This window comes from Petaurus breviceps, unplaced genomic scaffold, assembly GCF_028583685.1.
Source record: "Petaurus breviceps papuanus isolate PSGF00001 unplaced genomic scaffold, PetGlider_PUasm1.0 181, whole genome shotgun sequence".
In the NCBI taxonomy this organism is placed as follows: domain Eukaryota; kingdom Metazoa; phylum Chordata; class Mammalia; order Diprotodontia; family Petauridae; genus Petaurus; species Petaurus breviceps.
The window spans coordinates 28,734,328-28,754,188 of record NW_027185784.1 but is presented as its reverse complement, the minus strand read 5'-3'; the positions used below and the strand labels follow the sequence as shown (position 1 = coordinate 28,754,188).

The window sequence follows — 19,861 nt, the reverse complement described above, 5'->3', positions numbered from 1 at the left end:
TAGAGACAACTGAGAGTACCAGAAATAGAGAAATTTTGGCTTATTCAGTAGAGAGGAGCTTTTAATTTTGTCAGAATAATTGAGCAACTGTTTTGCCTGTATGAATATGTTTTATAAATTAGTACTCAATATTTATGATTTTTTTTTATTTTAGGGCATTTTGCCTGTGTACCATTGATGTCATCTGGGGTACCCAAAACCAATTTATGTTTTTGTAGTCTTTTTAGTCTTTGGCCATAGATGATACCTACCTTTTCTCCATTTCTTTTTGAAATCTGTTCTTCTAAAGTAGATGGTATTTTCCCCATTTTATCTATCACCAATTCTACATATCTATCACCAATTCTCACTATCACCAACTTTCACACTAGGTGCTCATCATTTCTGCTTAATAATCAGTTACTCTTTGATGGTAAGATATGCAATTCATCATTCATTTACCTATCATTTTTGTTTCTCTCTCATGTAGGCAGTTAGATGACACAAAAGTTAGAGATTTGAGTGTTGAGTCAGAACGCTGTGTAACCCTGGTCAAGTCACTTAACAGTTATCTGTCCTAGTTTTCTCAGCTGTAAAATGGGGGTAATAAGAGAATCTACCTTCTAGGTTTGTTGATTAAATGAGATAGTATTTTTGAAGTTCTCAACATAGTCCCAGGAACATAATGCACATTTAATAAATGTTTGTTTCCTTCCTGTTTTGATAGTATCTTTCATATGCCTGGTCTCTTAAAAAAAGGTAATTATTTTTTTGACATGAAGTGCCATTTCCTGTCTTTTCTAATCTTTTATTTTTTATAAAATTTTACTGATATATTTTTTTTAACAAATATGCATCATCAAAAAAAAATTCCCTCCATGGCTATACAGACATACACACACACACACACACACATACACACATATACATATGTAAATTATTCCATCTTAAATGATCAGCTCTCTGTCATATATAGCATATTTCATCATCAGTCCTCTACAACTATGAATGGTCATTGTATTGATCATATTTCTTATAACTTTCAGAATCTACCTTTACAATGTCACTGTTGTGTACATTATTCTCCTGTTTCTGATCATTTTATGCTTCATCAATTTATAAAAATTTATTTACATTCCTGGTCTCCAGTAATAAACCCCATTCTACCAAACTATTGTTAATACTCATTAATTGATTATCCTCCACATGTGTTAAAGAGTTCTGTTTCCCTATCTTTTTTTTTTTTTTTTTTTGCTTTTTGGAAAGCAGAGCAATTGGGGTTAAGTGTCTTACCCAAGTTCACACAGCTAGTAAGTGTTAAGTGTCTGAGGCCAAATTTGAACTTAGGTCCTCCTGACTCCAGGGCCAGTTCTCTATTCACTGTGCCACCTAGCCACCCCTTGTTTCCCTTTCTTTTCCATACTTTGAGGGTTGGTATGAAGAAAGCTAAAGCCAACAGTGCTCCTTTTATTCTGCCTTCCTAATTTCGTTCTCTTTCAAATTCCTGGATATTTCCACAGCTAAACTTTTTAAGTTGTAACTGGTTTTTGCTTTCTGATTATTTGATTTAGATTTTGAATCTGAGCACTTTGCTACCTCCCATTGTATTTTACTTTTACTCCTTTTTTCTGCTCATCCTTGTCATGCTTGCTGCCACTCTCTAGATTTCCCACTCATTTTAAGACTTCTCTTAAGTATTATGTTTGAATATCAAATTTTCTTTTCAGCTCTGTTATTTTCATCAGGAAAGTTTTAGGTTCTCTATTTCATTAAATGTTCAGTTTTACTTGGTAGGATTATACTTAGTTTTGCTGGGTAAGTTATTTTTAGTTGTAATTCTCACTCATTTGTCTTCCAGAATATCATATTCTAAGCCCTCTGCTCCTTTCCTATGATAGCTGCTAAATCTCAAGTCATACTGACAAGTGGCTTAATGGCATTTGAATAGTTCTTTCTGACCACTTTCAGTATTTTTTCTTTGAGGTGGGAGCTCTGAAATTTGACTATAATAGACCTATAAAAATAATTTCTGGATTTCTTTCTGGTGGTTATTCATGGATTATTTCAATCTCTGCTTTGCTCTCTGGTTTTATGATATCTAGGTAGTTTGTTTGATAATTTCTCAAAATATGATATGCAGGTTCTTTATTTTCTGAAGATGGCTTTCAGGCAGTCTAATAATTCTTAAATTATCTCTCCCGTTTTCCAAATCAGCCGTTTTTAGGAATATTTAAGTTTATTTCATTTTTATGAGATGTTTTCAAGTCATTGTCTTTTCTGAGTCTTGAGCATAGTAGCTTTCCATGTTTAGTTTCTTTCTCATTATTATTTGCTCCTTTGCTAACTTCTTGTTTGACTTTTGATTTTAAGTTAGAGTTGGGCTTTTTTCACCTCTTGGGGTTGGGGCCGTGTCTGCCTTGACCTTTTTGTGTTTATGTCATGCTCTTTTCTCATCTAGATCTTGGAAACCTTTAAGTTGTCAGTGCTTCCAAAGTGATGTGATCTAGGGAGAATTCTGGTCACTACCCCATCATGACCACAGTACCTCTCCATACTGGAACTGTGACCCCTACCCAGGAAGGGGCCCCTACTGTTTTGTGACTGCAAGCACTCCTCCCTACTCAGTAATGTCATCGCTAATGTTGCTGACAAGGGGTACTGGGTCCTGTATCTAGTGATTCCTTCAAAGGTCTCCTGTAATCTCTTTATGGAAAGGCATTTTATCTTGTCACCATCCCACAGCCCTAAATATTCTCAAAGTGCTGCTGTTGTAGCCTTCCATTGTCATTTTGAAGGCCCATAGTTGGAGCTACTTTCATCCCACTCTACTCCTACACAGTCCCCACTGAAGTGTCCACAGACCCTTTTCTGTCATCCTAAGCTGTACTGGACTGGAAAAGTGGCTCAATGTTTTTTTTAAAGTTGGTCACCCTACTTAGAATTTGGTTTGATACCCTTTATAAGTTGTTGAGAGGGCTATGTCTGGAGAGTTCTGCAAAAATGCTCATTTTAGTCCACCAACATGCATCCACTTCCCAATACTATAATTTGTAATCAATGTTAATAAAACTTGTATGATAGGAAGCTGAAGTAGTATGATTTGTAAAAATACAAATACTGGGGTGGTATAGTCCTTAACAATATTTTTCAGTAGACAAGCAAAAACAGATGAAACCAAGTTTGGTACTCCATGGAACTGGGCATAAATAGAATGTTATTTTTTAATCCTCACACCCTTGAGTCTTTTGCAATAGAATCAAGGACTTTTTTGATCCTCTGGTTTGTTTTGAATGAAAACCTCTTAAAGGTAGATGTTCTCACTTGTCAATGGCTTCCCTGAATCTTTTTTTCTCTCTGTTCTTTTTCTTTATTCTCTCTTCTCTCTAGCCTTATTAAGAATAATAAAAGAGAAGATATTCTCCTTGTTGCTCAAATGGGTACTGAAAGTGTCTGTTCCTGTTTCTACCATTAAAGGCAGAAAGAAGGAAAGAAAAAAATTTATCTTATACCTTTACATGTTTTTAGGACACAACTGTATATTCCTCTTTCCTGGCAGGAGGGAGTTTTGTAGATATATAAAGCCCTTAATTTTAAATTACCTTAACTCACTGCTGTGTAAAATATAATTTTTCTGTCCCCTTAATGAATATTGAATACTCTGTTAGTAAAAATCAATATTGCAGGATTAGACATAGAAGACTTATAATACATTTTAATGAGTCTATTTGATAATTATTGAATGAATAATTGAATGAATGAATGAAGTGGTCATCTCCTTATGCTACTCCATCCTCTTCTTTTTTTTTTAAAGCAATTGGGGTTAAGTAACTTGCTCAAGGTTAGACAGCCCGTTATTTATGTGGATATTGAGTATCTGAGACTGGAACCAATTCCACGTCTCCCAACTCTGGGGCCGGCGCTCTCACTCACTTCGCCACCTGGCCACCCCTATCTTCTTCCTCTTAAAATGTTCTCATCATTCCCATCTGGTATTTTGTCTCTTATTTAACTTGCTTTGCATAGTGAGTAATGGAGCGGCTTTTTGAATGTATACTCTTATAATTTTTCATTGTCCTCCTTTCAATCCAAGATAGCAGGCAGAATACTTTATGGTCTGTGCACAGGTTGCACAGTTCACAGTTACTCAAGTAAGCAAAGATTTGCTCAGTACCTACCATATACCAAGAAGAGACATAGTATTTTAGTAGATAGAGAGTCAGCCTCAGTCAGGATGACCCTGTTGAAAGTTCTACCTCTGGCTCACACTAGCTGTTTGCACCTGTGTCAGACATCTAAACTCAGAGAGATCTAGGCAAACCTTCAAGTACATAAATTGCAGAGAAGATGTTGAACTGTATAAGCAGAGGATTTTTTCTCATACTGGAGTTCCCTATATAGATGAATTCATTGATTCAATCTTTATTCCTATGTGCATGTCACTATATTAGTTACCAAAACATCAAAGAGACTGCTAAGTGGCCCTGTTGATAAAGTGTTAGTCCTAGAGTCAGGAAGACCTGAGTTCAAGTCCAGCCTTAGATACTTGCCAGCTGTCTGACTCTGATCATGACTGTATATTTCAATCATCTTAGCTGTAAAATGGGGATTATAATAGAACCTTTCTCATCGGGGTTGTTGTGGAGGTCAAGTGAGATAATATTTATAAAATCAGAATTTCCTCTCTCTTTTCTATGCATAAAGTTGGAAAGACAAAACTGTAACAGTACCTCTGCTTAAAAAAAGTGGAAGAGGTCAGAAAGTGCCTCTCTTGTTCTAGAACTCTGAAATGACTGGAGCTCAATGTTTTTTTTTTTTTCTTAATCCTATGTATGGGCTGATGCTGGGAAAGGTAGAGTCAATTCCCCATCCATGGTTCCTAAATGTCTGAAGATTGAGAGAGAGAGAAGGGCCAGTAACTTTCCTGTATTCTAAAGAGTATATTTAGCCATTGACCAGACATTGAATATTGCTTTGGCAAAGGTGAATATGAGCAGTGTTATGGTGACAATTTTGCATATAATCTATGATTAAATGTAGGAGGAATTATGATAAGTATAAAATAAAATTCTTTTTGTCAAAGACTTATTAATCACAATGTTTCATATACTATGGCATGAACATAACCACATAGTTATTCTTTTATTTTAATGTTCCCATAGTGTTTATATTTATCATTAATTTTTGAGAATTGCAGAAATATTGCATCTTTGATCAAATATTTCCCAGAACACTCATTTGTCTGAACCTTTATTTGTCTGGCAGGTTCAAAGTACATTTATGTATACTATACATTGGAAAATTATTCTGTAATGTCTCAGCTTTTTCTCATTGCTTTGGTCCTTCTGTGCCTTGGTTCATCAAGTATATGTATAACTCCACATGACTTCCTTTTTTGCCAGCTAAATATATGAAAATGCTACTTTCTTCAGGAGATCTTCTTGTTTGACTGGTGTCAGTCATTTTGGAAGGTTATTTTTGTATTTTCTTTGGAAAGTTGATAGCTTGTATAAAATATTTACATAGTGTGACAAGGAGAAGCAACAAACACATAGAGTTTCTACATTACGGTACAAATTAGTAGTATTAAATCTGATTTTAAGTTGCTATTAAAATGACAATCGTTCAAATTTTTGAATGATTATTCACAGTTCATGGAGGTGGTCAAGTCTTTCATAATGATCTTTCCTTTCCCAAAACCCTCTCCAGGGCACCTTTTACTTCATTGTTCCTCAGACTATAAATAAGGGGGTTCAGCATGGGGTTAAACAGGCTATGGAATAAGAGGAGATATTTCTGCTGCCCTTTGGAGTTCCTATGATTGGGCCCAATGTACATAATGATGGCAGTGCCATAGTAGAGTCCTACTACACAGAGATGGGAGGAGCAAGTGGAAAAGGCTTTCTGTCTCCCCTCTCTTGACTGGATATGCAGGACTGCCCAGATGATTCGCATATAGGAGATCACAATTGAGCAAAGAGGACCCACCAAAGCAGAAGTAGCTCCACCCAAGACGAAGAGCTCATTGATATGGGTGTCAGCACAGGCAAGTTTGAGAATAGCTAATATTTCACAGAAAAAGTGATTAATTTTCTGGGGACCACAGAAAGGCAATGGCAGTAATAAAATTAGACTGATCAAGGCCAGAAGGAATCCAAGGAACCAAGATGTCAATGATAAAGTGATACATACTCTCCAAGTCATGATAACAGAGTATCTGAGGGGGTGACAGATTGCCACATAGCGATCATAAGACATCACTACCAGGAGAAGACATTCTGTGAGGGCAAAGGTCAAAAAGAGAAAAGTCTGAGTTATGCACCCTGTATATGAGATAGACTTGACTGGGTCCAGTAGGTTTGCCAACATCTGGGGCACAGTGTTACAGGCATAGGAAATGTCAACAATGGCCAAGTGTGAGAGGAAGAAGTACATGGGGGTGTGGAGTCTGGCCTCCACACAGATGAGGCCTAAGATTACTCCATTTCCCATTAGGGTGAAGACATAAAACAGAGAGAAGAGCCCAAGGAGAAACATTCTCATATCAGGGCCAACAGGAAATCCCATCAGAAAGAATTCTTTAACCAGGGTGTGGTTGTTCATCATATATCTGTGACAGAGACAAAGACATCATTTAGGCCAAGTGTGATACAGAGAGTTTTTATCCACTCCTGTTGAACATTAAAAAAAGTTTGAATATGACATTACTTTGTGATTCTAAAAATCTTATTTTGATTTAAATAACACATTATTATTCTCATTTCTTTTTCATGTGATTATGGAATTCTCAGTGAGTAACTTCCTCTATTCTCTTATTTTTAAAATGATAGTCGCCTTTTCTGCAACTGATAGACTTGAACTTTGCAGGGTGCTGGCAGTTTAAATGGCTTGCCCACAGTCATGCTGCTATTATATGTCAGGGGGAGAACTTGATTCCTGACTCTGAGAATTGCTTCTTGTGAATTATATCATACCATGTCTCTTGGTAAAGATATTATTTTAATTCCCTTCTTTGTCCCCATTTGTGGGAATCCTCTTTCTTCTTAGGTATATAGCAATCCTTCTGTGCTATATTTGGTAACCTGCTTAATTTTCTATAGGATAGAAAAATTTCCATCACTTCATGATCAACGTTACACTTTGAAACCATCATTGTCTTTGTCTGACTTTTGGATAATAGACAGGATATGCTATATATTAAATATGAATATTTTCTCTTTTTCTTCAATTAATAAGCAACGATCTATCAATCCCTTATAATATGTAGAAAACTTTGCTATTTAAAAATAATTTTTCCCCCAAAATTGTTATACTCTCCCTTAGAAATCATATTTTAGTATCAAAATATTTCATCTACACAGATATGCTCTCAAAAAATCACTTTTTTTCTGGCATGTACAGTAGCAGGGCAGAGGAGAAGTTAGGAAGTGAATATTGGGGGAAAAAAGTCAGAAGAATCAATGATAGAAGAAGAGAAATGGGCTCTGTGGACAGGAAGTTCACAAACTCACTGGTTCTATTTGATGTTTATATCCCCAGGAAGCCTGAAAAGGAGTGAAAAGTGAAAGACCAAATATAGATCCTCTGGAGTGGTTCCTAGAGAGAAAAACAGTACTCAGGGAAGCTGAATGTCAATGAACCTGAAACTCAGAGGATCCAATTTTCATTTTTATATTACTTCCTTTTGAGGAACTATTATTGAAAATAGATCATTAGCAAGGTAGCAATAACATAATGTAAAATGGTCTCCATAACATCTAGATACCAAATCAATATAGCAAGAAGCATTTATTAATCCCTTTCTCTATGCTGAGCTTTATTGGAGAGGTTGTCTTCCTGGATCCATACATTTAAAGATACTTTTTCCACTTCCTGTTTCAGTCCCCAATTTCCAGCACCCCATTCTTTTCTTACCTTCCTCTGACACTCACTTGATAATTTTTAGTTTCCTGATCCAATTGTGAGGAACTTTATTTACTGAAGAAAAATTACCTATTTTGTTGTGAGAATAGGAAAACAATAATGATAATCTTTACCCCAACAGTCTCCTGGCATTTAATTGCCTAGTGCAACCCAAATAGACTGCTGTAGCTCTCTTCTGAGCGTCTGTGGAAGGGAAACCAAGAACACCTCACTAACTAGGTCACTGTGTGAAGAAATGGCTTCTGGCAATAATTAGTATTGACAACAGAAAGCTCAGCCTCTAGGAGAACTGACCACCTGGGGTTGAGACTGGGTTTAGAATAGCCCAGTCAAACATTAGTGGCAGTAACTTCCATAAGCCATGTTCTGATCAGTGGAATCATTTGTCTTCTTTGGCTACTCAAGGATTTAGCTGAGCCATGTGTAACTCCTACCACTAACTATTCTCTGTGTTGATCACAGAAAGGGGAGGTTGAGAGGAAGCAGAGGATCCAGGGTTCATACAGTGGCTGTCAATATTTTTACTAGCCAAGAAACTAATGGACCCAGTCATTCAGTCCCCATGTAGGGTCTGGCCTGGTCACTGTTGCCTTGTACTGAAGATTTCTGCTGTTATGAATCATCACCTAAATCTCTCAAAAGTACTAAATTTGGAATCAAAATTCATGGCCTCCTATTCCAGCTTTACTTACAATCTATGTGATCTTGGTCAACCAGTCATTTCTCAAGCACTTACTATGTGCTGGGCAGGATGATTACTGCTGGAACATTAAAAAAGAGAAAAGACAGAGAAACTCACATTGTAACAGGGAAGAAAGACACACAAACAACTCAGAACAAACTCAATATATACAAGATAAACTGGAGCTAAGCAAGAGTAAGAAGGCATTATCACTAAGGGTGACAAGGAATGGCCCATAGCGAAGGTGAGATTTTGACTGAGAAAGGAAACCAGGAAAGCAAGGTGGTATGGTCAGGAGAGAGAAAATTGCAAGCATAGGGGACAGCCAGTGAAAATGCAGGCCATAATGAGGTGAAATGTGTGCAAGGAATAGTAAGAAAGCTGAATCAGTGGATCACAGGTTATTTCAAGGTGAATTCGAAAGTCAGGAAGATACTTAACTTTTCTGAGCCTCAGTTTTCCCAGCTGGAACATCAGAATATAGTACTAGATGACTACTAAAGTCTCTTTCAGCTCCAATCTGTGGTCCTGAAATCCTGTGATCTCTTATATCCCTTTCATTCCTAAATCTATGATTTCCATGCATTATCTTATGATCCTAGTTCAAAGCCCTGCTTTTAATATCATCATCAGACATGAACTGAAAGGAAACCTCACCAAAGTAAAGAACTGCAATTCATCTGTGATTTTTTCTCCTATTCTCTCCTGCAACTACCCTGGAAGATGCCTTAGGTACTGAAATCTCACCATCTATCCTGAGTGTTAGCTAACATATGATTGAGAGAGTTATTGCTATTATATCAAAAAGGGAAATTTTATTTCCTATTAGCTTAATCTTTTGTTTCATTAATCACAAAGCTCAGTGAAGGCAGAAGGTCCATGGGACATCATGCCCATCCAGGGAAAATAAGGGTCCAATCATCAATCAACATGCAATTAACCCCCTCCCTATTCCCTATAGAGTGATGCAAGACTTTTCACTTTTCAGGGCCCCTGTGGGAGGAGTTCAGGGGACGAGTCATGAGTAGATAGTTTCAATGAACAGAAGTATCAGTATGTAGGAAGTTCAAGACAGAGATTATATTCCTTGGTATCCAGTACATATTGTCTTGTTGTTCAGTCACTCATTGATATCTGACCCTTTGTGATCCTTTAGGGGGTTTTCTTGCCAAAAATACTGGAATGGTTGGCCATTTCCTCCTCCAGGGATTAAGGTAAAAAGAGGTTTTGTGATTTGCCCAGGGTAACCCAAAAGTGAGGCTCTGAGGATAAATTTGAACTCAAGTCTTCCTCACTCTAAGTGGTGCAGTGTTATTTCAAATAAGCCATCTAGCTCCTTCCAAGGCAAGTAGAGGTTAATTGACTTGCCTAGGGTCACACAACTAGTAAGTTTATGAGGCTAGATTTGAACTCACATTTTTCTGACTCAACACCCAACACCGATATATCCACTGAATCATCTAGTTGCCTTTATCCATTACCCTTTAATATCTGCTAGATAGTACCATCATCTCAATATGTGGTCTTGCTGTTTTGTTTGTCCCTTAATAGGAATTTGTTCCAGGTCTGGAATAACTCTAGAAGATGGGGCGGGGATTGGAGGAAGCTAAAACTATTCTTGGGCGACAGTGAACTGGTCCTTGACTGTTACTCCTAAAACTCATGCTCTTATATACTCTTTCTTTAATGGAGGCTGTATTCCTCCGTTTCTCATGATTCTCCCTCCTTTTTTCTCCATCGCCCACATATATACACTTCAACAAAAGTGGCAACCGAATGAACTTTGGTCAAACTCTCTCTATCAGTGCATCATTATATGTTGCACAGATTAGAGGCAATAACTAAGCTATGGATTAAGGGACACTGGAGTAATCTGTGGGACTTGGGGAGTCAAGAAAAGATCCCTGGTATCCCAATGAAATGTAATAAGTTCTACTTCTCATATGATTTATTTTGGGCACAAATCACTGAGAAAATTTTCTTTTGGAATCATCCTCAATTCTACTGATACTTGTGGAATTCTCTAAAACCCAGGCCCGCCTAGATCAGTGATTGTCTGTCCTCTGGCATTCCAAATAGGTGAAAAATTTAAGTGACTTATCCATGATAAACAGCTCAGAAAACCTCAGGGAATGGAATAATTTCATACTTTTTAGTCTGACTTTATTTAAAAGAAAAAAAATTACTATTTTCATACTTAAAGCTGAGACAAAGTGTCTTTTTATTCAACAAATAAACAAATCAATAAAAATCTAATTAATAAATCAATAAATTCTCAAGGATATCTCACTATCTTGTCCTAGGTACTTGGAATGGATCAGCAGATGATTAAAATTGCCTGAGGTTTTTGACACTGCTTGTTTTGAAAGTTGACAATTCAGTCAATTAGCTAATAGTTCAGTAAGATAGTCCAGGAGCAATTCCCCATTACTAAAAAGAGCCTGATTCTACCACCTCTCAATTTTTCTCTTCTAGATTGTTTCTTTGCCTCAGCAAGGTGCCACTTCTACTGAATTTAGCCTTCCTATCTGCTGTACTTAGATTCATCTCTTTCTTGACTCTTCTTTCCCTCAATTGTCTCAATAGAAGCTGCCAATATAGCTTTTTCTGCTTATCTCACTCCTGAAGATCTCCTTCTGGCAGCAGCAAATAGATCCTCCCACTTCGTTTATCCTGTGCCCCAAATCACATGAGGCAATGGATCTTGGCCACATCTTCTTTCCCTCCATCCCCCAAATGTTTACAAAATATATACCTTAACTTCCCTCTAATCATGTATCTAAGGCACATTATTTCCTAAATTCTCGGGCTGACATTGAACTCTGAGGCAATCACACAGTAATGGCTACATATGAAACATCTTCTAAATATAATTCCAATTTCTGTCATCATCCTAATGTAATATTTTCAAAACTTAGAATCACATGCAATACCTTGACATCTCTATTGCCTTCTGGTCAGAATACTGGACAAGAGGCCAAAATATATTAGGTGACATTTGCATAATTCCTTAAGATTTGCAAAGTTTTATTCCATACATTTTCTCATATCATCTTCATGATATCTCTGTGAGATATGTGCTATTATTATTTTTCTTGCTATATACATAAGAAAACTGAGACTCAAGACCGCACCCAAGGTCATATAGATAGGAAGTGTTCGAAGTGGGCTTAGAAGGAACGTTTTTCTGACTCCAATTTTGGAGCTCTTTCCACTACCCCACAAAACACCATATCTCCCATGATCCCTAGCAAAGTTTCTAATGTGTTTATTTATTTATTTTTTGTTTTTAACATTCATTTTCACAAGATTTTGAGTTATGTATTTTTCTCCCCCTCTTTCTCCTACCCTCTACCCCAAAATGCTGAGCCTACTGAATACCCTTTTCCCTAATCTGTTCTCTCTTATATCCCCCTCCCACCCCAACTTTTTAGTAGAACAAGATGTATTTCTATACCCCTGTGCCTGTATATCTTATTTCCTAGTTGCATGTAAAAAACCAATTTTTTTTAAATTTTTGTTTTTAAAACTTTGAGTTACAGATTTTTTCCCTTCTTCCTTCCTCACCCACCCCCACTGGGAAGATAAGCAATTCAATATAGGTTGTACATGTGTAGTTATGCAAAACATTTCCATGGTAGTTATATTGTGAAAGACTAACTATAATTCCCTCCATCCTATGCTGTCCCCCACTTATTCTATTTTCTCCTTTGACCCTGTCCTTTTTCAAAAGTTTTTGCTTCCAACTACCCTCTCTCCCAATCTGCCCCCCCTTCTATCATCCCCACTCTTATCTCCTTCCCCCCTGTTTTCCTATAGGGTAAGATACCCAATTGAGTGTGCATGTTATTCCCTCCTTAAGCCCAATTCAATGAGAGTAATATCGACCCATTCCCTTTCATCATCCTGCTCTTCCCCTCCATTGTAACAGTTTTCTCTTGCCTCTTTTATATGGGATAATTTTCCCTAATCTATTTCTCCCTTTCTCCTCCAAATATATTCCTCTTTCACCTCTTAATTTTATTTTTTTAGATATCATCCCTTCATATTCAATTCATCTTTTGCCCTCTGTCTATTTATACATGTACATACATATGCACACACTCACATATATATATATTTATACACACATACAAAATCCTGTACATACATATATGTGTATGTATACATATATATTCCCTTCAACTATCCTTACACTGAGAAAAGCCACATGAGTTACAATTATCATTTTTTTTCTAGTAGGAATGTAAATAGTTCAACTTCCATAAGTTCCTTATGATTTCTTTTTTTGTTTTTGTTTTTCCTTTTTTAAGTTAAATTTTTATGTTTATTTGTAGTTTACATTATTCATTTCCACAAGATTTTGAGTTACAAATTTTCTCCCCTTCTTTCCCCTTCCCACCACCCCAACACAGCGATCCCACTGTATGCCCCCTCCTCCAATCTTCTCTCTCCTATATCCTCCTCCATACCCCTCCCTATTTTCTAGTAGGGCAAGATGGATCTCTAGACCTCAGAGACTGTATATCTTATTTCCCAGTTGCATGTAAAAATTATATATCTATGTATCTATGTGTGTACATATAAGTATATATGTGTATATATATATGTATAATTTTAAACATTTGATTTTAAAACTTTGAATTCCAGATTCTTGCCCTTCCCCCCTTGTCACTCACCCTTACTGGTAAGATAAGCAATTCAATATAGGTTGTACATGTGTAGCTACACAAAATATTTCCATAGTGGATATATTATGAAAGATACAGTAGTGTCCACAGACCTTTTTTGTCAACCTAAGCTGGACTGGACTAGACTGGAAAAATGAGATATTTTTCTTAGAAACTTTTGGTGCAGGAGTTCTGACTTTGTTGTTTTGGGGCCATTCCATGCTTTTATTCTTTTTGTCCCCAAAAAAGGAATCCAAAGTCAGATTACTGTGCTTGCTTTGCTTCCTTTGTTTGCTCATGTTGCCACTCAATTACTTGACTTTTGAGCTTTTTGCAACAGTAGTACTCTGCTTCCAGAGAGATCTTTGTCCCAAATTGCTGGGGTTTTCTCAGCTGCTGCAGGTAGTAGTTGACTGCCCTTTCTGTAGCCTCCACACACTGTGGCTCACTGGTCAGCACCCCAGGACCTCCACCCTAGACAGCAATCCATATCCAATCTGGTTAAAACAAGAGTGGTTACCCCTCAGAATGGTTGCTTGGTCCCCCTATAATCTGCAGTCCAGGAGCTCTGAAGCAACCATGCAGCTGCAGCCTCCATGCCTCAGCTGGTTCTCCCTCCATGGCAGTTTCCAGACTGCACTCCCAGACTCCCTGTTCCCAAAGTCTACACTGACCTCTCACTTTGTTTTTGGCATTTATGGGCTGATAATTCTGGCAACCATCACAGCTGCTGGTGATCTACTCTCCTGATGTCTATACAGCCATGTCTGGTCAGACTGCCCTGAGGCTAAAACCAGGGGCTCACACAGGGTTGGGCTTGGCTCCCAGCACATTGTGATGAACCCTTCCTGTCCACCTGCTGGGCTGTCTTCAGCAGAAGACTTGTTTCTCTCTGTCACTTTGTAAGTTCTGTAGCCCCCAAGCTGGCTTTATGTATGAGTGTGTATGAACCTTAAACCCTTAACACCCAGGTATCCTATTACTTTGTTCCAATTACACAGAAAATATAAAAAGAAAAGATCTAAATCATTTGGGTATGATTTAGAATTATAAAACCGTAGAAGAAATAAGAATTAGAATTGATCTGAGCATTCACCTGGTGCAATCCCTTCATTTTACAGATAAAGAAACTGAAATTTCAGAGGTAAAGTAGCCTATTCAAGACCATACACATAGTTATACAGGTGGCATTACAATGCTATATTTCCCTGCCAGTCAAATCATCATTTGAATGTGAGACCTATCCAAATTAACCCTTAGTTTAGCTCATACTAATTAGAACATCTCTCCCAAAATGTTTATAAACACTATGTCTAATAAACTGTGGTTTTTTTCTAAGAATTAGCTTATAGTTTGGAGAATGCACAATTTCTCTTCTGAAATCAAGGTTAAATGGACCAAACTTTAATTCTTTGGCACTTCCATTCTCTACTCTCCCTCAAATATCACTCCTAGGGTTTCATGCAGTCATAAGGAAATCAAGAGATTGTTTATTGTATTTCTTTTGGCAGTGTGTAAAATCTCTACTGTAAAATGTATTTAATAGAAAGCATGAGATAAAAAGTCACTAAGAATTGCTAAATGTTACATTAGTATCACATCAATTTCCTCTTCACTATTTTTTTGTGCTACACTTTGTATTTTGAAAATCATATTCCTTGAAAGAGAAAACATCCCAATAGAATAAGAGTTGAGTAGTTTCGCTTTTGTAGCTACTATTTTTTCCTTTCCCCCCAGTAAATTTAAAGTTTTTAGCATTTGATGTCTTTAGCATTCACTGCAAACCTCAGCTTGTTCTAAGCTTTAAGCATTGGTACGTGCTCTGAATACATGAATGGGAGAGGCTGGAGAAACTGATTTTGGAACATCACAATAATGCATGATGGAATTGCATAGAAAAGACTGCAAGGCATGCACTGTTTTCTGGTTCACTTAATGGTCCAACAGTAGCTAAGGCAAAGAATCTGACAGTGATGATGACTTTGGGCATTAACTTGGTTGGGGCAATGCTGTGTAGAAACTATGTTAATCTCCAACACTCTCTCCAGACACTGAGGATCATAAGGAAGGGCATATGCTCTGAGCTATTGGAGGGGGGTGATGTTTGTGCTTTGTTCAAAGCTATGTCTTTGGAGTAAACAACCCTTTGTAAAAGCTGATTCATGTGAAGTGGTTAAATAGAACTGTCTCAACTATTGAATGACTCAACAGAGGGAAACACAATAGGAAAGGGCTTGAGTTGTTGGCATTAGAGAGAATACCCACTGCAAAACCACAGGGGTAAAGCTAGCACCCAGAAGGGCAGATGCAATCTGCTTGGTTGTAGCAGACAGATCCAGAGCATGTGAGTTATAGCATTTTAGCTTTATTATTTCAATGCTCACTATTCCAACTTTTGTACCTGATCTTTTGATGTCTGATCTCATCAAAGAGTTAAATGTGAAGGTTAATCAATATCTTCAGTCACCTCCTGTCATCCTTTTCTCATAGCCCAGCACTGCCCAGTGTTGTGTGTCTGTTTTGACCACAAATTGAATCTGTAATGATAAATAAAATAAATATATTTGAGAAATACTGAGAAAGGGACAAATTCCAAATTCAAATTGAGTTTTCAGCAGGAGTTTCACCAGGGGCTCTATTTGTAAGGGATTGCATGTAAGAAGTAATAAAAAGTTGAGAAAGAGACAGAGACAACTGAGAGAACTAGAAATATACAATTTTTAGTTTATTCAGTAGACAGGTGCTTTTAATTTTGTCATAATAATGTGAGCAATTGTTTTGCATGTACAAATATGATTTATAAATTAGTTCTCAATGTTTATGAATTTTTCTTTTATTTTAGGGTATTTTGCTTGTGCATCATCAATGTCATTCGTGGTACCCAAAACCTGTTCAGTCAGCTTATGTTCTGAAGTCTTGGCCATAGATGCCACCTAGCTTTTCTCATTTCTTTTTGAAATCTGTTCTGCTAAAGTACATGGTATTTTCCCTCTTTTGTCTGTCACTAGTTCTCAGATTATACACTTTCACATTAGGTGCTCATCATTTCTCCTTAACAATTAGTTATCCATTGCTGGTAAGATATGCAAGTCATCATTCATTTCTCTGTCATTCTTGTTTCTCTATTACCTAGGCAGTTACATGACACAAAGGTTAGAGATATGGGTGTTGATACAGAAAGCTGTGTAACCCTGGTCAAGTCACTTAATAGTTATCTGTCCTACTTTGCTCAACTGTAAAATGGGGGTAATAAGAGAATCTACCTCCTAGGGTTGCTTATTAAATAAGATAATATTTTTGAAGTTTTTAACCCAGTCCATGGTCCATAGTACACATTTAATAATTTGATAGTCGATAGTATCCATCATTCTTACTCTTTCATGTGCCTGGTCTCTTATAAAAAAGGTACTTATCTTTTTGACATAATGTGCCATTTCCTGTCTTATCTGATCTTTTCTTTTTTCTAAAGTTTTACTTATGTATTTTGTTATTTTTTATTTTTAAATAATGTTTAATTTTATGTTTATTTGTAGTTTACACCATTTCCACAAGATTTTGATTTACAAATTTTCTCCCCGTCTTACCCCTACCCACCACCCCAAAACAGCGATGCCATGGTGTAACCCCTCCCCCAATCTGCTCTCTCCTATATCCTCCCTCATCACCCCTCCAACCTTCTGGTAGGGCAAGATGGATTTCCATACTCCAGTGCCTGTATATCTTATTTCCCAGTTGCATGTAAATATAATAATAATAATAACAATAATTTTGTAAACATTTGCTTTTAAAATTTTGAATTCGATTGAGATTTTTTCTTTTTCTACCTTGTCACCCAAACTTACTTGGAAGAGAAGCAATTCAATAAGTTGTACATGTGTAGCTATGCAAAGCATTTCCATAGTGGATATATTGTGAAAGACTGACTATATTTCCCTCCATTCTGTGCCACCCCCCCACTTTTTCTATTCTCTACTTTCACCCTGTCCCTTTTCAAAAATGTGTACTTCTAACTACCCTCCCTCCCCAATCTGCCCTCTCATCCATCTCCCCCCTCCCCGATCCCCTTCCCCCCTAATCTCCTGTAGGGCAAGATACCAAATTTAGTGTGTATGTCATTCCCTCTCTAAGCCAAATTCAATGAGAATAAATTTGACCCATTCCCTTTTGCCTTCCTGTTCTTCCCCTCTATAGTAACAGGTTTCCCTTGCCTCTTCTATATGAGATAATTTACCCTGTTCTGTCTCTCCATATCTCCTCTCATTATATTCCTCTTTCACCTCTCAATTTCACCTTTTAAGTATCACCCCTTCCTATTCAATTAATCCTGTCCCCTCTGTCTATATATACCTGTACATATATATAAACACACTCACATATGTATCCATACACATATATACCATCCTACATAGTCATATATGTGTATATATATGTTCCCTTCAACTATCCTCACACTGAGAAAAGTTTCATAAGTTATAATTATTGTTTTTTCATGTAGGAATGTAAATAGTTAAAGTTTGATAAGTTCCTTATGATTTCTTTTTCCTGTTTAACTTTTCATGGTTCTTTTGCTTCTTGAATTTGAATGTCAAATTTTCTATTCAACTGTTTTTTTTTCATCAAGAATGCTTGAAATTTCTCTATTTCATTGAATGACCATATTTTCCCCTGAAACATGATACTCAGTTTTGCTGGGTAGGTTATTCTTGGTCCTACTCCCAACTCCTTTGATCTCCAGAATATCATATTCCAAGCCCTTCAATCCCTTAATGTAGAAGCTGCCAGATCCTGTGTTATCCTGATTGTGTTTCCACAATATTTGAATTATTTCTTCTTGGCTGCATATAATATTTTTTCCTTGATCTGGGAACTCTGGAAACTGACTATAACATTCCTAAGAGTTTTCTTTTTGGGATCTTTTTCAAGAGGTGATTGGTGAATTCTTTCAATTTCTTTTTTGCCCACTGGTTCTAAAATATCAGGGCAATTTTCCCTGAGAATTTCTTGAAGAATGATTTCTAGGTTCTTTTTTTGACCATGGCTTTCATGTAGTCCAATGATTTTTTAAAATTATCTCTCCTGAATCTATTTTTCAAGTCAGTGGTTTTTCCAATGAAATATTTCACATTGACTTCTATTTTTTCATTTGTTTGGATCTGTTTAATAGTATCTTGATTTATTATAAAGTCATTAGCTGCCATTTGTTTCAATTTAATTCTGAAGGAATTATTATCTTTAGTGAGCTTTTGAAATTATTTTTCCATGTGGCAAATTCAGCTTTTTAAGACATTCTTCTCATTCTTCTCCTCAGCTTTTTGAGCCTCTTTTGCCATTTGAGTTAGTCTATTTTTTTTCTCTCTTTTTTATTTTTTAATGTGCATCATTCATTTCCACAAGATTTTGAGTTACAAATTTTTGCCCCAATTTTCCTTACCCACTACCCCATCCCCACTGAATATCCCCTCCCCCAACCTGCTCTCTCCCATATCTTCCTCCAATTCCCCTTCGACTTTCCAGTAGGGCATGGTGGATCTCTATGCCCATGTGCCTGTATATCTCATTTCCCAGTTACATGTAAAACATTAATAATAATATGTATATATATTTTTAAACATTTGATTTTAAAACTTTGGATTCCAGATTCTTTCCCTTCCTCCCTTGTCATCCACCTTCACTGGGAAGATACGAAATTAAATACAGGTTGTACATGAGTAGCTATGCAACACATTTCTTAGTGTATTGTGGAAGACTGACTACATTTCCCTTTATCCTATCCCACACCCCACTTGTTCTATTTTCCACTTTGATCCATTCCCTTTTCAAAAGTGGGTGCTTCCAACTTCCCTCCCCCCCAGCCTTCCCTCACTTCCATTATCCCCCCTTGTAGCAGCAGGCACCCCAAGCGTCCTCAGGGTTTGCTGCCAATACAGGTTCTTAGATCTGCTTTGTTAAAGGAAAGCAACTCAAAATGGGTTAACAAGCTTACTTTAACCAGTCAGACATATATCGTTTACCTTGTTCAGGGGAAAAAGGTCAGCACCCTGAACTTCAAAGTATACAGGCAGAATTATCAAGAGAGAAACAGATCAAGTAGACAGATTTCCAAACTGTCCAACCATTACATCCATACCCAGTCAACATCTGGGTTTCAACATCTGGGTTTTTCAAAGCCGGGGGGGGGGGGCCTCTGGACAACGGCTTCCCAGAATCCAGATCAAATCACAGAACACTTCTCAAAGTGAGCCCCCCAAAACAAAGCTACACATCAGGGCTTATATAGCCTTCTCCTGCCTCAGAAAATGTAACAACCTTTTGGACCACTGGCCAATCAAAAAGTATCTACTGAAAAACAAGCCTCCCTCCCCAGGCTTCAGGTGCACTTTAGCCTAGGGGCAGGGAAGATCTTCCAAATTTGCATTCCCATTACACCCCTCTCTTCCCCTTCCCCTCTACTCTCCTGTAGGGTGAGATACCCTATTTAGTGTGTATGTCATTCCCTCCCTAAGCCAAATTCAATGAGAATAAATTGACTCATTTCCTTTTGCTTTCCTGTTCTTCCCCTCCATTGTAACAATTTTCCCTTAACTCTTCTATATGAGATAATTTACCCCAT

General features: G+C 37.1%; 1 protein-coding gene and 1 long non-coding RNA gene across 2 annotated transcripts in view; one reads left to right on the top strand and one right to left on the bottom strand.

The window, feature by feature from the left end:
- The window catches only part of LOC138160715 (uncharacterized), a 239,240-nt gene that overhangs the window by 111,924 nt on the left and 107,455 nt on the right, over positions 1-19,861 (top strand). The gene's annotated exons all lie outside the window — the stretch shown is intronic.
- LOC138160525 (olfactory receptor 2A7-like) lies at positions 5,650-6,622 on the bottom strand. Its single transcript, XM_069087076.1, has one exon. It carries the CDS (start codon positions 6,580-6,582, stop codon positions 5,650-5,652), a length of 933 nt encoding a protein of 310 aa, XP_068943177.1. The 5' UTR covers positions 6,583-6,622.